This window comes from Xiphophorus maculatus, chromosome 7 (genome assembly GCF_002775205.1).
Source record: "Xiphophorus maculatus strain JP 163 A chromosome 7, X_maculatus-5.0-male, whole genome shotgun sequence".
NCBI lineage: Eukaryota > Metazoa > Chordata > Actinopteri > Cyprinodontiformes > Poeciliidae > Xiphophorus > Xiphophorus maculatus.
Window position 1 is genome coordinate 31,337,594 of NC_036449.1, and position 24,163 is coordinate 31,361,756.

Here is a 24,163-nt window from a genome sequence, read left to right on the forward strand (position 1 = left end):
AATAAGCAGGACTGAAAGCTTCTCTGTTGTGCTGAGCTTTTCACTGGCGGAGCAGATTTATTCCTAAAAGATGATCTATAGTCAATTCATAAACCCACAGGGAGCGGACCAATCACAGCCGATCGATCGCCTCCTTTCACCCAAACTGGACTCAGGCTGACCTGTATGGATATTTACATCATGAATTATTATTCATAATAATTATTATGAATAATTATTCATTATTCATAATAATTCATTATTATTAATAAATAATTAATATTCATTTTAATTGTATTTTTTGATTTGTTGTTTTTCAGGCTAGTTGTGGGTTTAAATATCGTTTCACTGGAGATGTTTTCCAGTAACATTTAATTACCCAGTAATATTTTTACATTTCCTGTCAACTTAACATCTTTTAATACAAAAACATGGTGGACCGCCCGCCGGGCTGAGCAGGTTTACTGGGGGAAACTCTGGGTCCATTTGGGTCGACTGGTTCTGGAGGAATGAACTGGAGGACAGAGAGACGGATCCAAACCCGGCTCTGGAAAACCAGTTGGACCTGAACGCCTCTGAGCCGATAGACCGGAACAAACCGGAATAAACCAGATTAAACTGGATTAAACCGGAACAAACCGGAATAAACCAGATGAAATCTCCTAGTGATAAAAACCCCGTTAATTTGTAGCATCGTTCATCTTTTTTCGTCATAAATTCCAATTAATAACATTAAATTATCCCAAAACTAACTGTTGTTTCTTCAAAATGTATCAAAAATATCAATAAATTTTAAATCCACTGAGTGGAGATCAGCAACACAAATTATTTCAATATGGCAACGATCAGAGCAACTATCAGAGCAATGATCAGGGCAACGATCAGGGCAACGTTCAAGGCAACGATCAAGGCAACGATCAGAGCAACTATCAGGGCAACGATCAGGGCAACGATCAGAGCAACGATCAGGGCAACGATCAGAGCAACTATCAGAGCAACGATCAGGGCAACGATCAGGGCAACGTTCAAGGCAACGATCAAGGCAACGATCAGAGCAACTATCAGGGCAACGATCAGGGCAACGATCAGAGCAACTATCAGGGCAACGATCAGGGCAACGATCAGAGCAACTATTAGGGCAACGATCAGGGCAACGATCAGAGCAACTATCAGGGCAACGATCAGAGCAACGATCAGGGCAACGATCAGGGCAATGATCAGAGCAACTATCAGGGCAACGATCAGAGCAACGATCAAGGCAACGATCAGAGCAACTATCAGGGCAACGATCAGAGCAACGATCAAGGCAACGATCAGAGCAACTATCAGGGCAACTATCAGGGCAACGATCAGGGCAACGATCAGGGCAACGATCAAGGCAACGATCAGAGCAACTATCAGAGCAACGATCAGGGCAACGATCAGGGCAACGATCAAGGCAACGATCAGAGCAACGATCAGGGCAACGATCAGAGCAACGATCAAGGCAACGATCAGGGCAACGATCAGAGCAACTATCAGGGCAACGATCAGGGCAACGATCAGAGCAACGATCAGGGCAACGATCAGAGCAACTATCAGGGCAACGATCAGGGCAACGATCAGAGCAACTATCAGAGCAACGATCAGGGCAATGATCAGAGCAACTATCAGAGCAACGATCAGGGCAACAATCAGGGCAACGATCAGAGCAACGATCAGGGCAACGATCAGAGCAACGATCAGGGCAACGATCAGGGCAACGATCAGAGCAACGATCAGGGCAACGATCAGGGCAACGATCAGAGCAACGATCAGGGCAATGATCAGAGCAACTATCAGGGCAACGATCAGGGCAACGATCAGAGCAACTATCAGAGCAACGATCAGGGCAATGATCAGAGCAACTATCAGAGCAACGATCAGGGCAACAATCAGGGCAACGATCAGAGCAACGATCAGAGCAACTATCAGAGCAACGATCTTCCGTCTGATTGCTCCATCAGCTGTTAGCCTCCTGCTAATGAGCATTAGCTGCAGCTGAGCGGAGCGGCGCCCCCTGCCGGTCAGACTGCAGGTTGGACTCTGCGCCCTCCTCTTCATCACTCCTCTTCATCACCCCCTCAGCTGCTGCAACTTCACTCCGCTCCTCATCTTCATCACCATCATCATCATCTGCACAGAAAGCTGGACCCAAACGCGGCTCAGACCCGCCGGTTCTGTTGGACCCAAAAGCGGCTCAGACCCGCCGGTTCTGTTGGACCGGACGGGTTCTGGACCTGAAATCAGCAGCAGCGGCGGCGGCGGCGGCGGCTCACCTCATCCTGCTGCGGCTGGTTCGGTCTCTGGTTCTGCTGCTCCTTGGTGGCGGTCATGGTCCCCCTGCTGTCCACAACCCGGTCCAATTCCAAAACGAACCTACTAGAACCGACGGAGAACCGGACCCGGTTCGGTTCCGCTGCGGAATCCGAAAGAGAAGCGTCACGACTGGAGATGATGCCTGGAGGAGAACCAGGGCAGAACCGGAGCAGAACCGGGCTGAACGCCTCCTCCTCCGGAGACTTTCAGACGCGCTGGTTCCGGACAAACAGAACCGAGACGCTCTCAGAGAGCAGCGGAGGTTCTGCTGCGATCCGGCTGATGTTCTGGAGGACGCAGCCTGAGAGGAGGAAGAGGAGGAGGTGATGAAGGGTCAGAGGGAGGGGCGGGCTGCAGCTCCTCAGAATGAACGGTTCTGATGGAGTCATGAAGAACCCGGCGGGTTCTGACAGGTTCGGTACCACCAATCCCAGACAATCCGCCAGTTAAACAGCTTTCAAAGTCCGGGACTCATCGGAACCAGAACCAGAACCTGAACTGAGATCCAAAGACCTGAGACAGGAATCCCCAGTCTGGAATCATAAATCAATAACTATGTATCGATAAATGAGGTTCTGTTCATAATGACGTCATGAATGAGACAGACAAGAGATCACACGTGAAATATACCGATATTGATCTTTGACCTTTAATATTGATAATCAGATGATCAGGATGAAGGACAGATGGATTTACTTTAGAACTTTCTACAGTAAAAGTTTTTTCTATATTTAAGATTCAAATTTATTTGATCCAAAACTGATTCAAAAAAAGTTTGTATATATAAATTCACATGAAAAATTAATTTTAGCCTATATACCGTTAGCAGCCGTAGCTGCTAATGGTATAGCTGCTAACGGAGCAGCTATAGATGCACCGTTAGCAGTTATAGCTACACCGTTAGCAGCTATAGCTACACCGTTAGCACCTATAGCTACACCGTTAGCAGCTATAGCTACACCATTAGCACCGTTAGTGAATTTATATATAAATTCACATGAAAAATTAATTTTAGCCTATATACCGTTAGCAGCCGTAGCTGCTAATGGTATAGCTGCTAACGGAGCAGCTATAGATGCACCGTTAGCAGTTATAGCTACACCGTTAGCAGCTATAGCTACACCGTTAGCAGCTATAGCTACACCATTAGCACCGTTAGTGAATTTATATATAAATTCACATGAAAAATTAATTTTAGCCTATATACCGTTAGCAGCCGTAGCTGCTAACGGAGCAGCTATAGATGCACTGTTAGCAGTTATAGCTACACCTTTAGCAGTTATAGCTATACCATTAGCACCGTTAGTGAATTTATATATAAATTCACATGAAAAATTAATTTTAGCCTATATACCGTTAGCAAATGATAATGGATGACAGCAGAGAAAACAAAGCAGTATTTATTTAAAGATAAAAGCATCTCTGCTGTCAGTTTCATCATCTCCATATTTCATGACAGAAAGCGTCCAACTCACAAACGACGCACAGAGAAAGTAAAATAAACTCCTGAAATTCATGGTGTCTATAGATATATGCTGATTACCAGAAAAGGACTGCCAAAATAAAAGCTGTGTCTTTATAAACTCCTGCTTTGAATCTTTATGTTGCCTCTTTCTCATTGTTGCTTTTCCTGGTTGCTAAATAAATCATGAGCCATTTTACCAGCAATAATGTTTGCAATGAACTGAAGCGACAGCGATGCATCAGGAGGAGCAACCAGAAAGAGTTCCAGGCCCAGCTTTTATTTTGATAATCCACTTCCAATTATGAGGAAGTGAATTTACAATTTAGCTAAATATTTTGCTCGGAGGTAGTTAAATATTTAACTTGCTAACTAAATATGTAGTTCTAAGCTCTGAGCTCAATATTTATAAAAAAATATGACTTTGAAAAATAAATCCCCTTTTATTTCTCTACTGACAGACTAAATAATCCAAATTATTTTTGTTAACATTTCACTGTAAATTTAAAAACAACAGCGTATACAAAGCATCAGAGTATAACTGCATGTAGAACAGAGAAAAGAAAACCACAATCAGAGAAATTATCATAAATCAGCCGAAGTGCAGATTTCTGTCTCTCTTCAAATCTGTGATAGGCTGCAGCGGCGCTGGAGAACCGTTTGGATCATAATAAAGACCTGCTAACCAGCTAACAACTTGCTAACAATAAGCTAACAACATGCTAACAACCTGATAAAAACCTGCTAACAATATGCTAACAACCCGCTAACAACCTGCTAACAATAAGCTAACAACATGCTAACATGCTAGCAACCTGATAAAAACCTGCTAACAACCCGCTAACAATATGCTAACAACCTGCTAACATGCTAGCAACCTGATAACAACATGATAACAACCTGATAAAAAACCTGATAAAAATGTGCTAAGAACCTGCTAACAACATACTAACAATCTGCTAACAACCTGCTAACAGTATGCTAACAACCTGATAAAAACCAGCTAACAATCTGCTAACAGTATGCTAACAACCTGATAACATGCTAACAACCTGATAAAAAAACCTGCTAACAACATACTAACAACCTGATAAAAACCTGCTAACAACATGCTAACAACCTGATAACAACTTGATAATAACATGCTAACAACATACTAACAAACTGCTAACAACATGCTAACAACCTGATAACATGTTAAAAACCTGATAACATCAATCAATCAATCAATCAATCAAATTTTATTTGATTAGCCCATTTCAGCAGCAAGGCATTTCAAAGTGCTTTACATCATTACAAACACAGAATCACAAAGTAATATAGAATCAATCATTAAGTCAAGTTCCATCAATAAATTTGTAATTGATTACATTTCAAATACAATCCTAAACAGGTGGGTTTTCAGTTGAGATTTAAAAGAAGTCAGTGTTTCAGCTGTTTTACAGTTTTCTGGAAGTTTGTTCCAAATTTGTGGTGCATAGATGCTGAAAGCTGCTTCTCCTCGTTTGGTTCTGGTTCTGGGGATGCAGAGCAGAACCAGAACCAGAACCTGAGAGGTCTGGAAGGTTGATACAACAACAACAGATCTTTAATGTATTGTGGTGCTAAGCCGTTCAGTGATTTATAAACTAACAACAGGATTTTAAAGTCTATTCTTTGAGCTACAGGGAGCCAGACTTTAGAACTGGTGTTATGTGCTCTATCTTCCTGGTTTTAGTCAGAACGCCAGCACATACTAACAAGCAGTTGCTGCTGGCACCCCAGGGTGCCATTGAACTCAACAAGACGATTCACCTAGAGGAGGCCAGCACCATAACCAGCACCAGAACCAGCTTCTGCCTGAAACCTGGTGAAGTGAGGAACTCTGAACCTCCAGAGCACATAAAGATGGTTCTAAAGTGGGCCTTCTACCAGCTGCAGAACCAGAGGACTAATGTCATCCAGGATTATCTCCACTGATTACTGCTTCGTATTGTCATGATGTGAAGCACATTGAAGACTTGGACTAGACTGCTGGACGGTGAACCAGTGAGAGGATGAAAACCGGACTGAGATCATCTGAGTGTTCCTGCTGCTGATCGATTATAATGACAAACTACAGTCAGGACGTTTCCTGCGGCAGACTCCAGATCGACTGCTTTCTGCTCCAGCTCCAACTCTGAACCAGGTTGGTTTGGTTCAGCTGGGCCTCTGGTTCTGACGGGTCAGTCGAACATTAAAGGGTCTTCCTGCTGCTGGCCTTCATCAGGACTGGATCATCTTCAGCATTCAGTCCAGCTCTAAAGCTACAGCTGCTCTGAGCTGATTTACAGATGATTCTGGAACCAGGAACTAGTCTGAAACTACCTTACAGCTAACATGCAGCTAGCATGAAACTAGCCCAAATCTAACCTGGAGCTAGCATGAAACTAGCCCAAAGCTAACCTGGCGCTAGCATGAAACTAGCCCAAAGCTAACCTAAAGCTATCCCGAAGCTAACCTGGAGCTAGCCTGAAGCTAACCAGAACCAGCATGTCTGAGTTAAACCAGGTTAATCTGACACGTTTTAGTTTGCAGCTTCACTGTGACTTTGAATCTTGTGAAATGAGACATAATTTATGTATCTGATGATGCGGCGAGTCGCGGCGGAGCGGCTTCAGGACGTTACAGTCTGATCTGAATGTGAATGCAGCTTTTTGTGTTTCTGCTGCTGGAAGGAGGCGGAGACGCCGACCGGCCGACTGAATGCAGAACAGAAAGCCTGATAAAGCTGCCTTTGTCCGGCAGAACCTGGTCCGGCCCGACGCTGGTGCTGCTGACAGCTTAACCAATGAGAGTCGACTGCAGACTGAACCAGGAAGTTCTGCAGGGAAACTTGAACTTCATAAAGATGGAGGAGCTGAGCTGCTAGTTTCTGAACAGATCTGCCTGATGAGGCTAAAGGCTCAGACTATGTCAACATCAATATTCTCTCCAACATCAGAAAACCAAACAAAATGGCAGAAACATGAGGAGAAACTAAACGTTAGAGGTTCAGTTTCCTGGGAGGAATGAGTCTGAAAACTTAGTCAGAAAGTGAGAGCAATAATTTGGGTTATTTAGCCGGTCATAGAGTAAAACCAGGGGGTTCATTTCTCAAGTTCACTAAGAAAAGGTATTCATTCATTCATTCATTCATAACTACCAGCTAAATATTCAGCCAGCAAGCTAAATGTATACCTTCAAAGTCAAAAGCTAGTTAGCTAATTGAAGCTGAAAGTTAAGCTTCAAGCTAAATATTTAGCTAGCAAGCATACAAGGAATATTGTTTTCATATTAAACATTGAGTTAACCAACTAAATATTTTACTCCAAACTTAACATTTAGCTAGTTCAGGGAAAACACTCCACTTCCATACCTCCCTCCAGCCTCTGCTCTTATTCAGGCCTCTAAGCAGCTGCTGGACTTCTGGAGCTCTGCCCTGACAGCTAGCTAGCGTTAGCATGGCTCTATGTTTATTGACAGTTCCACTAATCCAGCAGACTATGAGGGAGCAGATGCATCGTTCTTCCTGTCTTCAACCAGGAGAGATGCTTTAGGCCCCGCCCCCTTCAGAGTCCCATCCTTTCTGTTCAGACAGGAAATTATGCTAACCCTGACCGGTCGGCCCAATTAACTGGGCAGAACAGAACCGGGTCAGAGGTTCTGTTTAATGAGCAGAGCTGCTTTAATTAAAATAAACCTGCAGTTTCAGTCACACAGTTAAACGCTATGGAATAATATCATGGTTTTCTGTTTTATTCTCAGTAAAATATTAAAACTACGTAAATATTTGAATTTTAACTTTCAAACTAGATGATCCACCGTAATCACTGAAACATAGTTTATTCAAATAAGGGAGTTAAATGAGAGAGAACTCAGGATGAATGTCTGAAGATCATTATAGGAGCTACTGCTCATTGAAACACTGGTAAAAACATTAAAGGGTTAATAGAGGTTGGGGTAACTTCCTGGAGGCGGAGCTTCAGGAACAGCAGGAGCTTCTTAAAGAGACAGAGGCCCAATTTCAAGGCACTAAATCAGAAAGTCAAATTCCACTGAAGTCATATTTGATACACACAGCATGTACAACTGAAGAAAACATAGGTACTGCATTATGCTATAAATGATTTTATGTAAAACCCAGACACTGTCCCTTTAAGGCCTCTGTCACATTAGCAGAGATGCTAGTTATCAGGACAGTTAATTAGTCAGCTGTGACTCTGACCACAGAGATTTACCGACACAATCCAGAGAGTTTCCTCCATCTGGTTCTGATGTTTCACTTTGAGCTTAAAGCAGCAAACCATCAATAGGAGACCAGTTAAAGCAGTTATACTCCCAGTGAATCCTGTGTAATGGGCTCCTCCAGGCCGGATGGAAAGGTCTCTCTCCTTGTCTCTCTGTTCCTGCAGCGCGGCGCAGCTCAATTAGCTCAGATTGCCCGTTGCCTGCAGGGAGCAACTGATAATTGCCAGAGCAGCCCTGAGAGCCGGCGGCTAATGAGCGAGTTATTTAAATCACCTTCACTGGGGAGCAGGTTCACAAGCGGCCAAGTCAAAGTAAAACATCTTCAGGAAGTTTGTTTCAAACTTCAGAGACAAGTTGAACTGGGAGCAATCCGATTGGACAGCTGATCAATTAGAAATCAATAAACGCTTCACTTGTCACTGACTGAGGTCAAATATTTTCATGTTCATGTTGATGGACCATCAGACGGTCTGGGCGGTTCCAGCGCCCCCTGCTGGAGGAACTGTAATGTTGCTCCATTTATGTATGGATCTAAATCCAAAGTTCAATAAACACATTTGAAACAAAGTAGATATTAGTCAAATAGAAGTTATGCGGGATTATTATAGCAAATGTAACAATTTTGAGATACGTTAGAATTGATTTTGTTTAATTTTGTTTCTGTTTGCTAGCTGGATGGTTAGCAGCCGTATGCTAACCGCCCAGGTAAGCCAGGTGTGATTTAATCTTCACATGAACTGATGAACTCACTCCTGGATCTGATCAGCTGCAGAGAATAATCAGACACAAACATGTGTGAGCCGGTGTTATAGATTAACTGGTGGCGGCAGCTGGGAAATACAGATGTTTGTGTGGGCGTGGCTTTTCAGGACCCCTTTACCGAACCAGGAAGTAAACAATGCGACAAGCTTAAAAAACTACAAATTTATGCAAAAATACTATCCGATACTGTAAGACACCCAGTAAGATCTCAGGAATAACTAATTTGAAAGACTTTATTGGTTTAACATGGTAAAAGAATGGAAAACTTTTAACTAATAAGAGAAAATCTGAAAATGAAAAAATAATTTCCAGACAACTAAAGAAGAGAGACAGTTTTTGGACTGAAGAGAATCTGATTTGATTGGTCGAGGAACAAAACATGCTAAAGCATAAATACAAAAAAAATATTGACTACATTTAACTGTAGGTTGAAACATTTTGATTCCTAACAATCTCACTGAGGAGGAACTTGAAGAATTTCAAAGATTATAATCAGATTAGCATTCAAGGCACGATGAAGGTTTTCAAGGAAATGACCACCAAACCAGCTGTTTGTTCAATAGCCTAGCTTGATTTGTGGGCAGATGATTTTAACACTGATTAAATATCGTCCAGTTTTAATAAAACCCGAAAACTTCTCATTTCATTCAGATTTTCTGAATCCTGGGAGATTCCTGATTTCTCCCCAGAGGCGCAGATTAAAGAGCTGCTGAGTTTCTGCTTCCTGTCCTCAGCCTGAACGCAGGGCCCGGAGCAACACTGCCCCCCGCTGTCTGTAAGCGGTACTGCATCCTCCTCCATCACAACCCGAGTTGCTGCGCTGTCAGTGGCCACATACACACACACATACACACACACACACACACACACACACACACACACACACACACACACACACACACACACACACACACACACCTGACTCCCCTCCCATCTGTCGCTGCTCCTCCCTGACCAGGTTTGGATGTAAAGAGCTGAACTTCCCTGTTTAATCTGGAGTTTAATCTGGAGTGTATGGATTGTATATGTACTTTTTATTTTGGTGTGTGTGTGTATCTGAAGTGTTTCTCCCGTTGTGCTGGCGAAGCGCCTCCAGCTGCTTTATCTAAACCAGCTGGGATCAACTCCAGCTTTCAACAGGTAGCAGCAGTTTAACTCCTCTTCCTCCTCCTTTAGTTACATTTAGTTACAGCAGGAGGTGAAACAGTGTGTGAGGGAAGCAAAAGACAGTTACAGGAGAAAGGTGGAGCAGAAGCTGAGAGAGAACAACATGAAGGCGGTCTGGGAAGGTGTGAGGACCATCACTGGCCTCAACACAAAGACCAGAGTCGTTGGGGGAACAATGGAGAGGGCAAACGAACCGAACAACTTCTTCAACAGGTTCAACCAGTCCATGGCCCCCCAACCCCCTCTCTCACTGCAGCCACCCCTGCTCCTTACCACACACCTCCCCCCAGACGACACTACACTGACAACCCCCCCACACACCTCAGCACAACCCCCGCCCCACATCACCACAGACCAGGTTAGAGAACAGCTGAGGAAGCTCAAGCCCAGGAAAGCAGCAGGGCCGGACCAGGTGTGTCCAAGGCTGCTGAAGACCTGCGCTACTGAACTGGGAGAGCCACTACAGCGGATCTTCAACCTCAGCCTGCAGCTAAGGGAAGTGCCCACCCTCTGGAAGACATCCTGCATCGTCCCAGTGCCCAAGAAGAACAGGCCCAGCGAGCTGAATGACTTTTGGCCCGTGGCACTTACTTCACACCTGATGAAGACGTTGGAGCGGCTCTTCCTCGGCCTCCTCAGACCCCAGGTGGAACATGCCCAGGATCTCCTGCAATTCGCCTACCAGTCAGATGTTGGTGTGGAGGATGCCATCCTCTACCTGCTGCACCGGGCCCACTCCCACCTGGATAAGGGCAGCGGCACGGTGAGGATCCTTTTTTTGGACTTCTCCAGTGCCTTTAATACAATCCAGCCCCTTCTGCTCCAGGATAAACTAAACAGCATGGGAGTAGACCTGCACCTGGTCACCTGGATCCATAGTTACCTCACCAACAGGCCGCAGTATGTCAGGCTGAAGGACACCGTGTCTGACACTGTGGTCAGCAACACAGGAGCCCCCCAGGGCACAGTGCTGGCCCCTCTTCTCTTCACCCTGTACTCCTCTGACTTCCACTACAACTCGGAGCTGTGTCACATACAGAAGTATGCTGATGACACAGCCATAGTCGGATGTATCAGGGACGACAGAGAGGAGGAGTATCGCTGTCTGGTGAGGGACTTTGCTCTCTGGTGCCACACAAACCACCTGGAGCTCAACACCGCTAAGACAAAGGAGCTGGTTATAGACTTTGGGAGGTCCAGACCAAAGCCGAGACCAGTCGCATTAGAGGGAACTGAGGTTGAGGTTGTGGACTCCTACAAATACCTCGGGCTGTGGCTGGACAGTAAACTGGATTGGTCAAAACACACTAGCCACCTGTATGGGAAAGTGCAGAGCAGGATGTACTTCCTGAGGAGACTGCGGTCCTTTAACATCTGCAGCAAACTGCTCTGGATGTTCTACCAGTCTGTGATTGCCAGTGTCCTCTTCTACATCGTGGTGTGCTGGGGAGGCAGCATATCCAAGAAGGACACGTCCAGACTGGACAAACTGACCAGGCGTGCCGGCTCTGTGGTCGGCATGAAGCTGGACTCTCTGGTGACGGTGGCAGAGGCGAGGACACTGAACAAACTGCTGGACATCATGAACGATAGCAGCCACCCTCTACACGCCGTCATCAGCAGCCAGAGGAGCCTGTTCAGTGACAGACTGCTGCTTCCCAAGTGCCGGACCAATAGATTTAAGAACTCTTTTGTCCCCCATGCCTTCAGACTGTACAATTCCTCATTGGGGGGGGGGGGGGTGACACAGGACAGAGGGTAGAAGGAGTAGTGACCCCTTGTATTTTTCTCCATACTTATCAGGTCAAACCACATAGTGCAATACGATATCACTGGTCAATCTATCCACCAAATTCTTATATTTTTTTTGTGTTGTATTTATATTTACTTATATTCTATATTCTTATTCCTTGTTTCTTGCATAATTTAAGGTTTTGGTTACTCACATTTAGTGTGTACCTTAGTATTTAATTTGTATTTTTGTATTCTTTTGTACTTTTGCTTACTGTGTGTTATCTTTGTTTTTTGCCTGGGAGCTGCTGGTAACTTCAATTTCCTGAGGGAGTCTTCCCAAAGGATCAATAAAGTACAAGTCTAAGTCTAATTTACAGAGTCCAGATGATTTCTGTCCATAAGGCGCATTCACAAAGCAGGCGGCTCCACTGGAGGACGGCTGCAGCTGGACCGGTACCGGTACCTGCTTTAAGTTCTGCTCAGAGCTCCAGGATGATCAGTCTGGATGAATCTAAACACTCAGAAACCAGCAGATCAATCTGATCTCTGATCAATGGCTCCATGTTCTCCATCAGAGCCAAAGCTCCTCAGGTAGCGGCTCACCTTGATGCAGCTACTGATATACCTGGGATTGTCTCCACACCTGATCACCTGATCAATAATCAAACTGTTTGGAGTTAATCTGCTGATCCAACCATGTTTTCTTTTATTAGTGAGAATAAATGACCCATAGATGTATTTCATTCGCTTCGACGTGCAGACCAACGTTACATCTTTATGAGACACAGCTGAGGAAATGTGTTTATTACATTCCAGTGAGGTTTTCACATCCTACCATTTTTATTTTCTTTATTGTGTGTGTGTGTGTGTGTGTGTGTGTGTTAGCTTATTGTCTGAGGATAAATGCGGTTCAGTTTCATCGTTTATGTTTAAACAATAAAATATTAAAATCATGAACAAACATCAGGTTTGATGCTTCTTGGTCTAATTAACTGAATGTTGTCAGATTTCAGTGGATTTATGAGTTTTGACTCTTTGTAGTTTATTGTCCACAGAAAAAGTTTGTTACTGCTGCACATTTTCACGCCAGCAAAGGTGTATATTTACACAAACTTTGACGTAAAGTTAAATTATACATGCCGACTTGTGCGTAAAATATGGCGCCGCACAGTTTTTTTGCGCACGCTGCTTTATGCATGAGGCCCCCGATGAGTAGCAGACGGTTCTGTGTGTCTCTGATGTCAGGAATGATCCGGCCGTTTCTGCAGGTCCGATTCCATTTATCACTGAAACCAGAACCAGCTCCAGAAACCGCAGGACCTCTGAGACGAAGTGCAGATCAGGAAACCTTTCCTCCTCCGTCCATCTGCTGGGTGCTCGGGCTGCAGCCACTAGTCTTCAGGGTCGGCCTGTGCTGGTTTCCTCTGCGCTGCAGGTTTTCGGCGACTAGCTCTTCTCCATGTGAGCAGCGGATCGGAGCGACTCCTCCAGGATTTTCCAGCAGTAATCATCTGCTGACAGGTGATGTCACATCCTGTTCCTCTGCTGGTCTGGTTCACTCTAATACCAGCATGCAGCTGGGTTCCCATCAGCTGCCAGTGTGGCTAACAGACGGCCCAGCAGCAGGCGGGGGCGGGGCCTGGCAGCGGAGCCTCATCGGTATGCCGGCGCCGCGCAGCCTGTCCTGCTGCACCACAGAAGGCAGAGACTTTGTGACAAAGTTGGTGAAGCGTTTTCATCAGAGCGGCACAAACAAACACTTCCCTCTGTCTGCGGCTTCACCTTCACTTGCTGCTGCGCTTCGTCTGGACGCTGGATTCTTTAAACCAACTTGATCCGAAGGCTTAGAGTTCACAATTCATCGACAAAAACAGCAACATCTGCTGAGTTACTGAATAAACATCCATCAGACGTTTATGGATTTGATCTTCAGGTTTTCCATCAGATCGAAGCAAAGAGGTTTGCTATCCAATCAACTTTCCAGTTTCTTTGATCATCCATGGAGAGTTGTGGACTGTGGATGCTAACATTAGCATTAGCTGCTATTGTGGACACTGACATTAGTGTTAGCTGCTACATCTTTACTGCTTCCCTCCTGACTGACTATGCTATTTTGGGCTAGCATAGCTTTGCTGATAGGCTAACTCCCTTTAGCACAACAGTAGTGTTTTGCAGCATCCAATCAGATCGTTCAGAAGCAAAAACAGGCCTCTGGGTTCATTTTCACAGATTTGTGTGATTTCCATTATTATTCTTCATTCCAACACATTTGTAGATTTAAACTTTAAAATCATGTTATGATTTAGACAAGACTATCACTGAGTAGTTGTGGATGCTAGCTGACATGCTAATGTATAATGCTGTTTCTGTACAACACAAGTTACTAGTATAATGTTTGGATATTTTTAAACAAGTCAAACAAAATTTAGACAAATCTGAAAATCACTAATTAGCTTTGAATGTTAGTTAGCATGCTAATGCTAACTTTAGCATATCTGTGCAGTTCAGTCATTGTGTCTGTTAGAGATGTGATTACCTTCATTACATTGCTTTAAATAGTAGCACACAAAGCATTCTGATTTAGTGCTGTGAGAAAAAGAATGATGCTAAAACTGTGGTTACCAGGATTAGCATTAGCTCTAGCATGGTGTAGATCTTCTGCTCGTCTTCGTCCACCTGGTTAAGGTTTGGTGTTTGTCAGAAACAGGAAGTCCTCTGCAGTGACCAGGAAGATGAGGGAGAAATGTTTTGTGGCTACTGCTCCCTGTTAGCATGTAGCTGTTGCTCCCTGTTAGCTTGAAGCAGCTGCAGAAATCAGAGTGGTGCAGCAGCAGTCTGTGCTCCAGTGAGCCATAATTAGCCCATCTGATGGAGCAGAGCGCGGTGATTACTCCAGGCCCGTTTCAGGCCCACTCAGTGGATCCATTCTCCACATCTTGAGGTTTTCTGCCGCCAGCGAGCGGTGCAGCGGGAGGAATCCTCTGACAGCTGGTGGGCGGCTCCCTGCCTGCAGCTGCAGCAATTAAGCTGCTGCGGCACCAACACGGCCATTCGCTGTTCAGCAAAGGAGAAAAACTGATTACTGATCATTTAAATCTCTGGATTGAATTTTCTTCTGTTTCACAAAGAGAAACTCAGTGGAGGAGAGAAAACACATTTCTGCTGCAGAGCTAAAACCAGAACCACAGGAACGGGTTCTACACAGGCTGACCCGGAAACAGCAGCAGAGGTTCTGATAGATACCGGTTCTTCTGGCTCAGACAGAAATGTTTCCTTTACTGGTGGAAATTATGGCTCAAATTTACAATCAAACCTCCAGATGGAAACAGTAACGAGTTATTATGGTTGTTGTCTGATCTGAGGCCAAGAGAGTGTCAGTGGAAGCAGGACCTGCTTTTGAAGGATCTGTGCTGAAGCGTGGGGTTTGCTGTTTGGAGCGTTGGACTCCTGGTGGCGATGAACTCGGCTGTTAGAGAAATGATGTGGAAAATGGAATCAGTGTTGTGGGATTTAATGGAGCATCAGATCAGCAGGTGTTTCCTCTTCAGCGTTTTGACGTTTTCTGTTCTGGGAAAACGATCTGTTTATTTCAGGAACACTCTGGAGATTTGACCTCAAACGGTTTTCCTCTGTTTGCCTGGAAAAGCAGGAATATTCCTGGAATACTGGATGGGATACATCTTTTAATGAATGAACGAATGACATGCTAATGTATAATGCTGTTTCTGTCCAACATAAGTTACTAGTATAATGTTTGGATATTTTTAAGCAAGTCAAACAAAAAACGGTTCATTCTGCCACCTGGAACCTTTTTACTGACGTGTTTCTGGTACAGCCGTAAATGTGACGCACAGCCGCTAACAGCAGCAATGAAGCTGATTCGGTTTATTTCTGCTTCTAAGCAATCTGATTGGACGCTGGAAAAGACTGTTGTGTTCACGTGATGCTAGCAGGAGGTAGCTTATGAGCGAAGCTATACTAGTCTAAAATAGCATCTCAAAGCTAGCATGTAGCAACAACACAGACATCATTTTGATATTTTATCGATTAATTGCAAACCCTGAAATGAACTATTAAACAACTGAACTGCGTCCCATTTAAAGGGACAGTGTTTATAAATGTTCATAGCAATAACTATATTTCCTTCAATTGTTATGAAAATGCTGCATGTATCAAATATGACATAAATTGAATTTGACTTTCTGATTTACTCCTTGAAACTGGGCCTCTGTCTCTTTAAGAAGCTCCTGCTCTTCCTGAAGCTCCGCCTCCAGGAAGTCATCCCAACATGGCTCCTCTATTAACCCTTTAACGGTTTTACCAGCAGCATGATGAGCTCAGCAGATGTTTGCTAATTGCTGCTGGCTAGTCTGAAGGAGCTGAGTGGGGGAGGAGCTGCGCCTTGAAGGCGGGGCTAGGTCCACCCAGGTGTTTAGCAGCTGAATGGTTGCCAAGGAGATTAATCGATGTCACAAAGCAACACTCCAGACAGTAACATTATAACACAACTTTAAAGAGAAAATCAAGGAAAATTCTTTCTTTGCATCCAACTTTTTTTTTTATTATGTCGTTTTGATTCCTTAGCTGATGAAAGTGTGAAGCAGCGAGGCAGAGGAGCAGGATGATGAAGGGCAGCTGCAGCAAACAGGAGGCCTCACTCCGCTCAGATAAAGGGGGCGCAGCCACACTCCAGCCAAACAGGTTCACCGTCTGAATACCAACAGCCTGCTGACCAGATCCCTCCCTGTAAATCCCAGTAGGTCTAGAGCAGCTAGAGGTCCAGCAGCTCTAGAGTCACACAGGAAGTTGATGAGACTTCAGCTGCTTACTTCCTGTCTGGCTGAAGGAAACTTGCAGCCAACAGGTTTGATGCATTCAGCGGCTCTGCTGTCCATGCTAACATCCTCTTCCTCCTCTTCCTCCTGAAGCTGAGCTCTGAATGTCCAATCAGATCCTCAGCTTGAGGTTCTGCTGCAGCTGGACTTCAGAGTCTGATCCGTTCTGGATCCTAACTGGCGCTAACCGGGTCAGCTTACCGGCTCAGGTAACGCAGGCTTTAATGGTTTCCAGCTGCTGGAACCAGTCAGAGCTGCTAGTCTCTCTGCACATGCAGTGCCCGTCCCGTCCAGCAGAGGCGCTGTTGCTTTTTGATAACAGATCAGTGACTTTGATTTTAGGAGAATCAGTTTCCCTCTGAATGTTACCCTCTCCCATGAACAGCTTATGATTTTAATGAGCTGAACATTATGCTGAAATATTCAAATGTAAAGCTAAAAACTAGCTTCACATTTTGATTACTTAGCATTATTTTATAATTCTTTTTGCATTTAATTAATGTTCGTCATCTGCATTTTTCTGGTTTACATCACTATTTTTAGATTAATGAGAATGCTTTTCTAATCATGTTGTTTTTTATTTATTTCTTAGTTTCAGCATATTTTGTTGTGATTTAGCAAGAATGATTATTTGTTGCAGTTTTCTAGTTTGTTTTAAAGGATTTATGCTAATATTTACTATTTTTGGAAGCCTGTTTATTCTTAGCTTTTTTTGGTATTTAACATTATTATTATTATTATTATTATTATTATTATTATTATTATTATTATTATGAGCAGAGGTATCGGTAGGGTAATTCATGGAGATGGCGGTGGCTCCCCCTGGTGGCTGATGCCGGTCCTGCTGTATTTGAAGGAATCAATCGGAGGGATTTAAATCCTGCAGGCGGTTAAAAAACTGCAGCTCAATGAATACATTTTTGTATTTGTGAATGAAAATAGATATGGATACTTTAAATCACGTCACAATAATCACATCTATGATTATTGGAATAATTAAAATCATAATTAAATCACTGACATTAACAAAGACATTATGAGCTACCAGCTTGAATTATATTTCAACGTTAGCTGTGCTAGACAGCTTTGCTAGCATCACTTCCACCTGGCTTCGCTTCCTTTGTGCTTCTTTTCTACATGAAGATGAAAGTTTGTTGAATTTTCTCTGCAGCGAAGCAGGATTTATTCTGGATCTTTTGTTATGTTATTGATGATTTATAGCTGAACTGAAGATGTAGCAAACATCTCCCAGACAACCACAGCTCACGTTCTCAGAGTCGGATACGTTTGGATTTGGATCAGAACGTTTTACAGCCGATGGAAACAAGAATGTTGAAAAGTTCAACAACATTCTGTGATTTATTTTTTATTTCCACAGTTTGGGTCGATTGGTTTTGACGTCGGTTTTGTTGACCGAGGTTCTGAGGACCAGAGGTCAGAGGTCGATTAGCGTTCACACCTCACCAGCCAGACTGGACTTTATGAACAAACGGACCGGAGTCGGATTAAAGCGGACTGAACTGGGCTGGAGTGAGCTCAGTCTGAAACACCACTGTTTGGTTTCAGGTTTTCCAGGTTTTCCAGGTCTTCCAGGTTTTCCCAGTTGTTTTTCTCTGTAAAGGCCTCAGAGGAGCAACACTGCTGCTGGGAGAAAGCCTGGTCTCTGCAGCTGTTAGCGCTGCAGCAATTAGCCTGCGCTAATCTTCGCTCCCTAACCTCGTTCCCCTTCGTCTTCCTCGGCCCGGGGAATGTAATCGGGCGGCGGCCGTCCCTGGATTAAAGCTGGCAGAGTTTGTTGGAGCTGCAGGTTGATGGGATCAGATCGGACAGGAAGGAGATCTGATGATGGAAACTTTAGACCTTTAAAGCCGCACAGCTATTTAAATCCCGTCACTGTCCACTTTTAAAGCTCGTCTTAAAACCCATCTATTTTATTTGGCTTTCAACTCTAGCGGGATCTAGTTTTAAATTGTATGTTTTTGTTTATAAACTGTAAGTTTTTATTTTATGTTTTTTTTATTGTTATGTTGTGTTTTGATGTACAGCACTTTGTATCAGCTGTGGTTGTTTTAAAGTGCTTTATAAATAAAGTTGGTATGGTATGGTATGGACAAAAAGCAGATTCCTAAAATCAGCTTCTGGATTTTGCAGCAGAAACATCGTCTGGATCTGATACTTTCATCCCTGTAATGATTCAGCATGTTGGGAGGAACTGGTGGCAATTTTTCATTTTCACACAAATTCAGTCTCAAAATATTCACTGCAGTTAGCCACGAAACATATTAGCTGAAGCTAACGCTAAGGTCGAGTCGTCGTCTCTCTTCTCCTTCCGGGCGGCGGCTGTGAAACTCGCCAGCAGCAAAGTCCTCAGATTCTGATACAGTTTATTAGTTTCAAGCAGCATTAATATTATGACCAGAGGAAATCATCTGATGTCATAAAGGTCATCCAGGTCATGAAACACGTTTTATATCAATAATTGTTTTTAAAGGATCGCAAATGGCACCCATCTTGCTAAATGGCCATTATTTTGGAATTTCAGTGCATGATGGGAAATATGAGAAACATCTGACCTGAGGGGTTAGCATGCTAATGCTAATGCTAGTATCTACACTGACAGGTGTTTTCGGTGATAAGCTGCTCTGATGGTTGGATCCAGAAAAGCCTCCATGTTAGTTCTGGTTCTGGTTCTGGCTGCTGTTCAACAGGTTCTGTTTCCTCCTGAAGGTGGCAGCACCAAGCTGGCCGTTAGGCCTGCAGTGGAGATTCGACCTCAGGACGTCAGCCATCTTTTATTTCCGGCACTGGGGCCTCATGCATAAAGCAGCGTGCGCAAAAAAACTGTGCGGCGCCATATTTTACGCACAAGTCGGCATGTATAATTTAACTTTACGTCAAAGTTTGTGTAAATATACACCTTTGCTGGCGTGAAAATGTGCAGCAGTAACAAACTTTTTCTGTGGACAATAAACTACAAAGAGTCAAAACTCATAAATCCACTGAAATCTGACAACATTCAGTTAATTAGACCAAGAAGCATCAAACCTGATGTTTGTTCATGATTTTAATATTTTATTGTTTAAACATAAACGATGAAACTGAACCGCATTTATCCTCAGACAATAAGCTAACACACACACACACACACACACACACACAATAAAGAAAATAAAAATGGTAGGATGTGAAAACCTCACTGGAATGTAATAAACACATTTCCTCAGCTGTGTCTCATAAAGATGTAACGTTGGTCTGCACGTCGAAGCGAATGAAATACATCTATGGGTCATTTATTCTCACTAATAAAAGAAAACATGGTTGGATCAGCAGATTAACTCCAAACAGTTTGATTATTGATCAGGTGATCAGGTGTGGAGACAATCCCAGGTATATCAGTAGCTGCATCAAGGTGAGCCGCTACCTGAGGAGCTTTGGCTCTGATGGAGAACATGGAGCCATTGATCAGAGATCAGATTGATCTGCTGGTTTCTGAGTGTTTAGATTCATCCAGACTGATCATCCTGGAGCTCTGAGCAGAACTTAAAGCAGGTACCGGTACCGGTCCAGCTGCAGCCGTCCTCCAGTGGAGCCGCCTGCTTTGTGAATGCGCCTTATGGACAGAAATCATCTGGACTCTGTACATGTAACTTCTGCTCATGATTCCACTATTTATAATAAACGTCCATTTTCCTCTCAGTGACTCTGAGTCTTTAAATCTCAGCTGAACACTTTGATGTTCTAACAGGCATTTACAGAATCTCTTTATTTATTTAATTAATTTGTATTTTTTGTCTTTAAAATGTATTAGTTTTGTTTTTGTGAGGAGACCTTGTGCCCTGAAAGCACATTTTTCATAAAATATAGGATTATTTATTATTATTATTATAAATACTTCTACTTCTACAAACAAGGACGTTGCCATGGCGGCAGACATCCGGGTATTTATATGAATTTACATTAAGATGGTGGCGACAGGCGGACCAGCAGCTATTATGATTTATATGATTTATTATGATTTAAAAAGGAAAGGTGCGCAGCCACGTGCGTGTGCACGACTTCATGCATCTGGTTTATTTTTTTGTTGTTTTTTTTTTTTTGCGCCGCACTTTTCTAAATTTTTCCGTACGCCAAGTTTTAGTGTGAAAACTGCGCACTGTTTTATGCATGAGGCCCTGAACTTTAAACCGGTAGTAGCTTCATCAAGGCACAGAAACGCCACATTCAGCTGGACGCTTCCTGTCTTCACCACTAGGTGGCAGTCTGCTGCGGGAACAGCGGGAGCAGGCAACAGGAAGTCAGGGAGACCAAACTGAAACGGTTCAGATGAATCGGTCTGGTTTATGGGAATCTGTTTGTCTCTGAAAGAATCAGTTCAGACTCTAAAGCTGAACTTTGTTCTGAAATAACAGGAACAACCAGCAGCCCGGTTTCATCAGAACCGGTTGGAGGTTCTGGTTTCATCAGCAGCTTTAAACTCTGTGTTGATTGGCTCGTTGTTCTCACAGCCTGGACCAATCAACACCTCAGCAGCAGCAGCGTGTTGCTCCATGACGAGGCGAGAAGTCTCTAAAAACACCAACACACACCTGCTGAGAGCTCTGCTTCCGACAGAACCCAGAGGAACCCAGCAGAACCCGTCCTGCCCTGATGTTGGGTCAGAACCAGCTGTTCTCTGATCTTCCACTGAGAATCACAGAGCAGGAAATATCTGTAATCACAGATCTACAATCTGCCCAGAAGATCCTTTTAGCAACAGATTCTAGTTTAAGCGTCGTTTGTAATTTAGCTTTTAGGTTCATTTTCACGTTTCAGAATATTAATTCTACTTAGTTTAGTTTTTATTTTTCTTATTTACTAACTTGTGTCCTGTAAAACAAACCAAGTCTTTTGTAAATATTAAAATAAAAGCTAGCCTGCACTGGTCCAACAGTAATTACCGTTTTTTGCTATGCTAATGTTAGCACTGAACTTGTTTGAGCTAGTCCTATGCAGGCTACAACCTTTAGCATTATTATATTGTTAATATTGTTAACATTGTTAGCTGTGGGATAGCACCGTTAGCATAAATGCACTTACAGCTAGCTCTGTTGGCATTGGTACCCTTAGCCCTAGCACCATTAGCAATAACAAGCTAGCACCTTTAGCAGCGGCTCTGGGGGCGGAACTGAAATGATGATGGATGGATGATTGATGGATGATGGATGGATGGATGATGGATGATTGATGGATGGATGATTGATTGATTGATGGATGATTGATGGATGGATGATTGATTGATTGATGGATGGATGATGCAACCTCATCAGATCAGTGACTGTGTGTGTGTGTTTGTGGGTGTGTGTGTGTGGGTGTTTGTGGGTGTGTGTGTGTGTGTGTGTGGGTGTTTGTGTGTGTGTGTGTGTTTGTGGGTGTGTGTGTGTGTGTGTGGGTGTTTGTGTGTGTGTGTGTGTGTGTGTGTGTGTGTGTGTGTGTGTGTGTGTGTGTGGGTGTTTGTGGGTGTGTGTGTGTGTGTGTGGGTGTGTGTGTGTGTTTGTGGGTGTGTGTGTGTGTGTGTGGGTGTTTGTGTGTGTGTGTTTGTGGGTGTGTGTGTGTGTGTGTGTGTGTGTGTGTGATGTAGCGACTGCAGGTTATTTCGCCTTCATCATGATGGAAACATTGAGCCAAAGATCTTCAGACTCTGAAGTCGCTTTCATCACAACAAAACAACAAACGTCTAAAAATACATTTTACTGCTGATGAAGACACAAAGAACAACCAGATATCATCATCATCATCATCATCCTCTTAGAGGCCAGTCAACCCTTTAACCAGGTTAGGGTTATGGTTAACCATCTGAACCACTGAAGCCTGCAGCGATTCCATCCACCAACACCTGCTGACAGCGTTGACACGCCGCGGTTCTGAAGGCCTGCCTTCCCCAGGAAAGGTTCTGATCCTCCAGACCGCTGCGGAACCATGTGACCCGATGTGTTCACTCATCGTCGTCTCTCCAGGTCCGTCGCTCTGAACTCCGGTCCAGGTTTTGGTTTCTAGAAAATAACCTAACCGCCACGTCGTCGGCTGGTGGGCTGGTCTCCACGTTTCCATAGCAACCAGAGCAGCCAGTCCATGACGTCAGTAGGAGGCCTCTCCTGTCCTACCGTCACAAACATAAATTCCACTGGGACTTTAACTAGGCCAAATGAAGACGTGGGAAAGCTCTTCTTCCTACAAACAGGCTGCAGCACCAAGCTCAGGATCCCTCAGCATCAGCTGCCACCACCGAGACCTTAGGCCACGATGAGACAGCAGGGACCAAACTCCTCCAGAACCAGGCGGTTCTGGACCGGAGAACCTCACAGGGTCAGCTGCAAGAGGAAGCAAAGGCTGGAGGTCAGAACCTCCTGATGAGTGGCAGGAGGTTCTGCAGCCTCCGTCCTCTTCGCTCAACTTCCTGTTCAGCTGCAGCATCAGAACCCGTCAGAACATCTGGGACTCAGAACCGGATCAAAGGCTCCAGCTGCTGACAGGAAGTCTATTTCAGGAGCAGGAAGTGGTTTCTGTCAGCAGGATTTATTTTAGATGCAGAATAAATCAGAAGACGCTCAGAGTCAGAACGAGGTTCTGGAAGACCCGACTGCAGAGCCTGCAGAACCGCTGATCCAAGGAGGAGACGGGTCACCTGAGACCAAATGAGAATCCTGCAGTCTGATCAGTTCATCGGTCAGGACTAATTATTAATAATTAATCAATAATCAGAGAGAAGTTTAAAAATCTCTGCAGAATCAGCCTCTAAAGCAGGAGTGTCAAACTCAAATCCACAGTGGGCCAAAAGTTTAAATTGAACAAAGCCGCGGGCCAAGGTTGAACAAATGAATCTTTTAATATGGACCCAAACAAGTTTTGATTTAACAATAAATATTGAACAAGCAAGGCTTATATAACTTAAAAGTGCAGGCGTGCAAAATTGAGTTGCTAATAATAATAATAAAACATATAAATGGCATATTAAATAAAGTTTAAATAAAAATTGAAAGCCTCCTTTCTGAGGTAAATGTCAAAATTAGCTTCGTACACAAACTAATAAATTAGAAAATAAAATAACATAACAACTATGAATAAATCATTAAATAAACTATGAATAAACATTCAGGCCTTGGAGTAACAAGAAAAGGTGCATAGAAAACTTATTTATTGCTCATTTTGCGACACACTGATCTACTCTGATGCAGCCAAGCCAGATACCTGGCATCTTTTCTTGGATGCCAGTTCATCAATGTCGGGGCTCAGAGTTTGAGTTTGAGCGAACCGGTACCTGGTGGTCCAGCTTCAACAGCCGCAAACTGACATCGCATTTTGCGCAGATTCCAACGCAGAACACTGCGGCAACACACACACACACACACACACACACACACACAACCCAACAGGTCCGGAACCAGAACCTTCAGAACCCTCAGTGCCATCGGAACCTGCTCCAAGTTCTGCTCTGCGGACGGACTTTCTCTGACCGATCCGAGTGGGAGCCGAACCAGAACCAAACCGAACCGGAACCGGGACGTGACATGAATGAGAACTGTCCGCCTGCAGGTCCGTGGAACCCGCCGCGGCTCCACGCAGCGTGTTCCGGAGCCGCAACTTCAGGACGGACACGGCGACC

At 44.0% G+C, this 24,163-nt stretch overlaps 1 protein-coding gene across 2 annotated transcripts in view; it reads right to left on the reverse strand.

Annotated features, from left to right (window-relative positions):
- The window catches only part of LOC102222048 (inactive dipeptidyl peptidase 10-like), an 85,020-nt gene that overhangs the window by 60,588 nt on the left and 269 nt on the right, over positions 1-24,163 (reverse strand). The window contains exon 1 of one of the 2 annotated variants that reach the window (XM_023336892.1): positions 2,277-2,617. The exons of the other annotated variant lie outside the window; for it this stretch is intronic. Coding sequence (XP_023192660.1) covers positions 2,277-2,333 — 57 coding nt within the window. The 5' untranslated portion in view covers positions 2,334-2,617. Of the gene's footprint in view, positions 1-2,276; positions 2,618-24,163 lie in introns of those variants that run through there. 2 annotated transcript variants of the gene reach the window in all.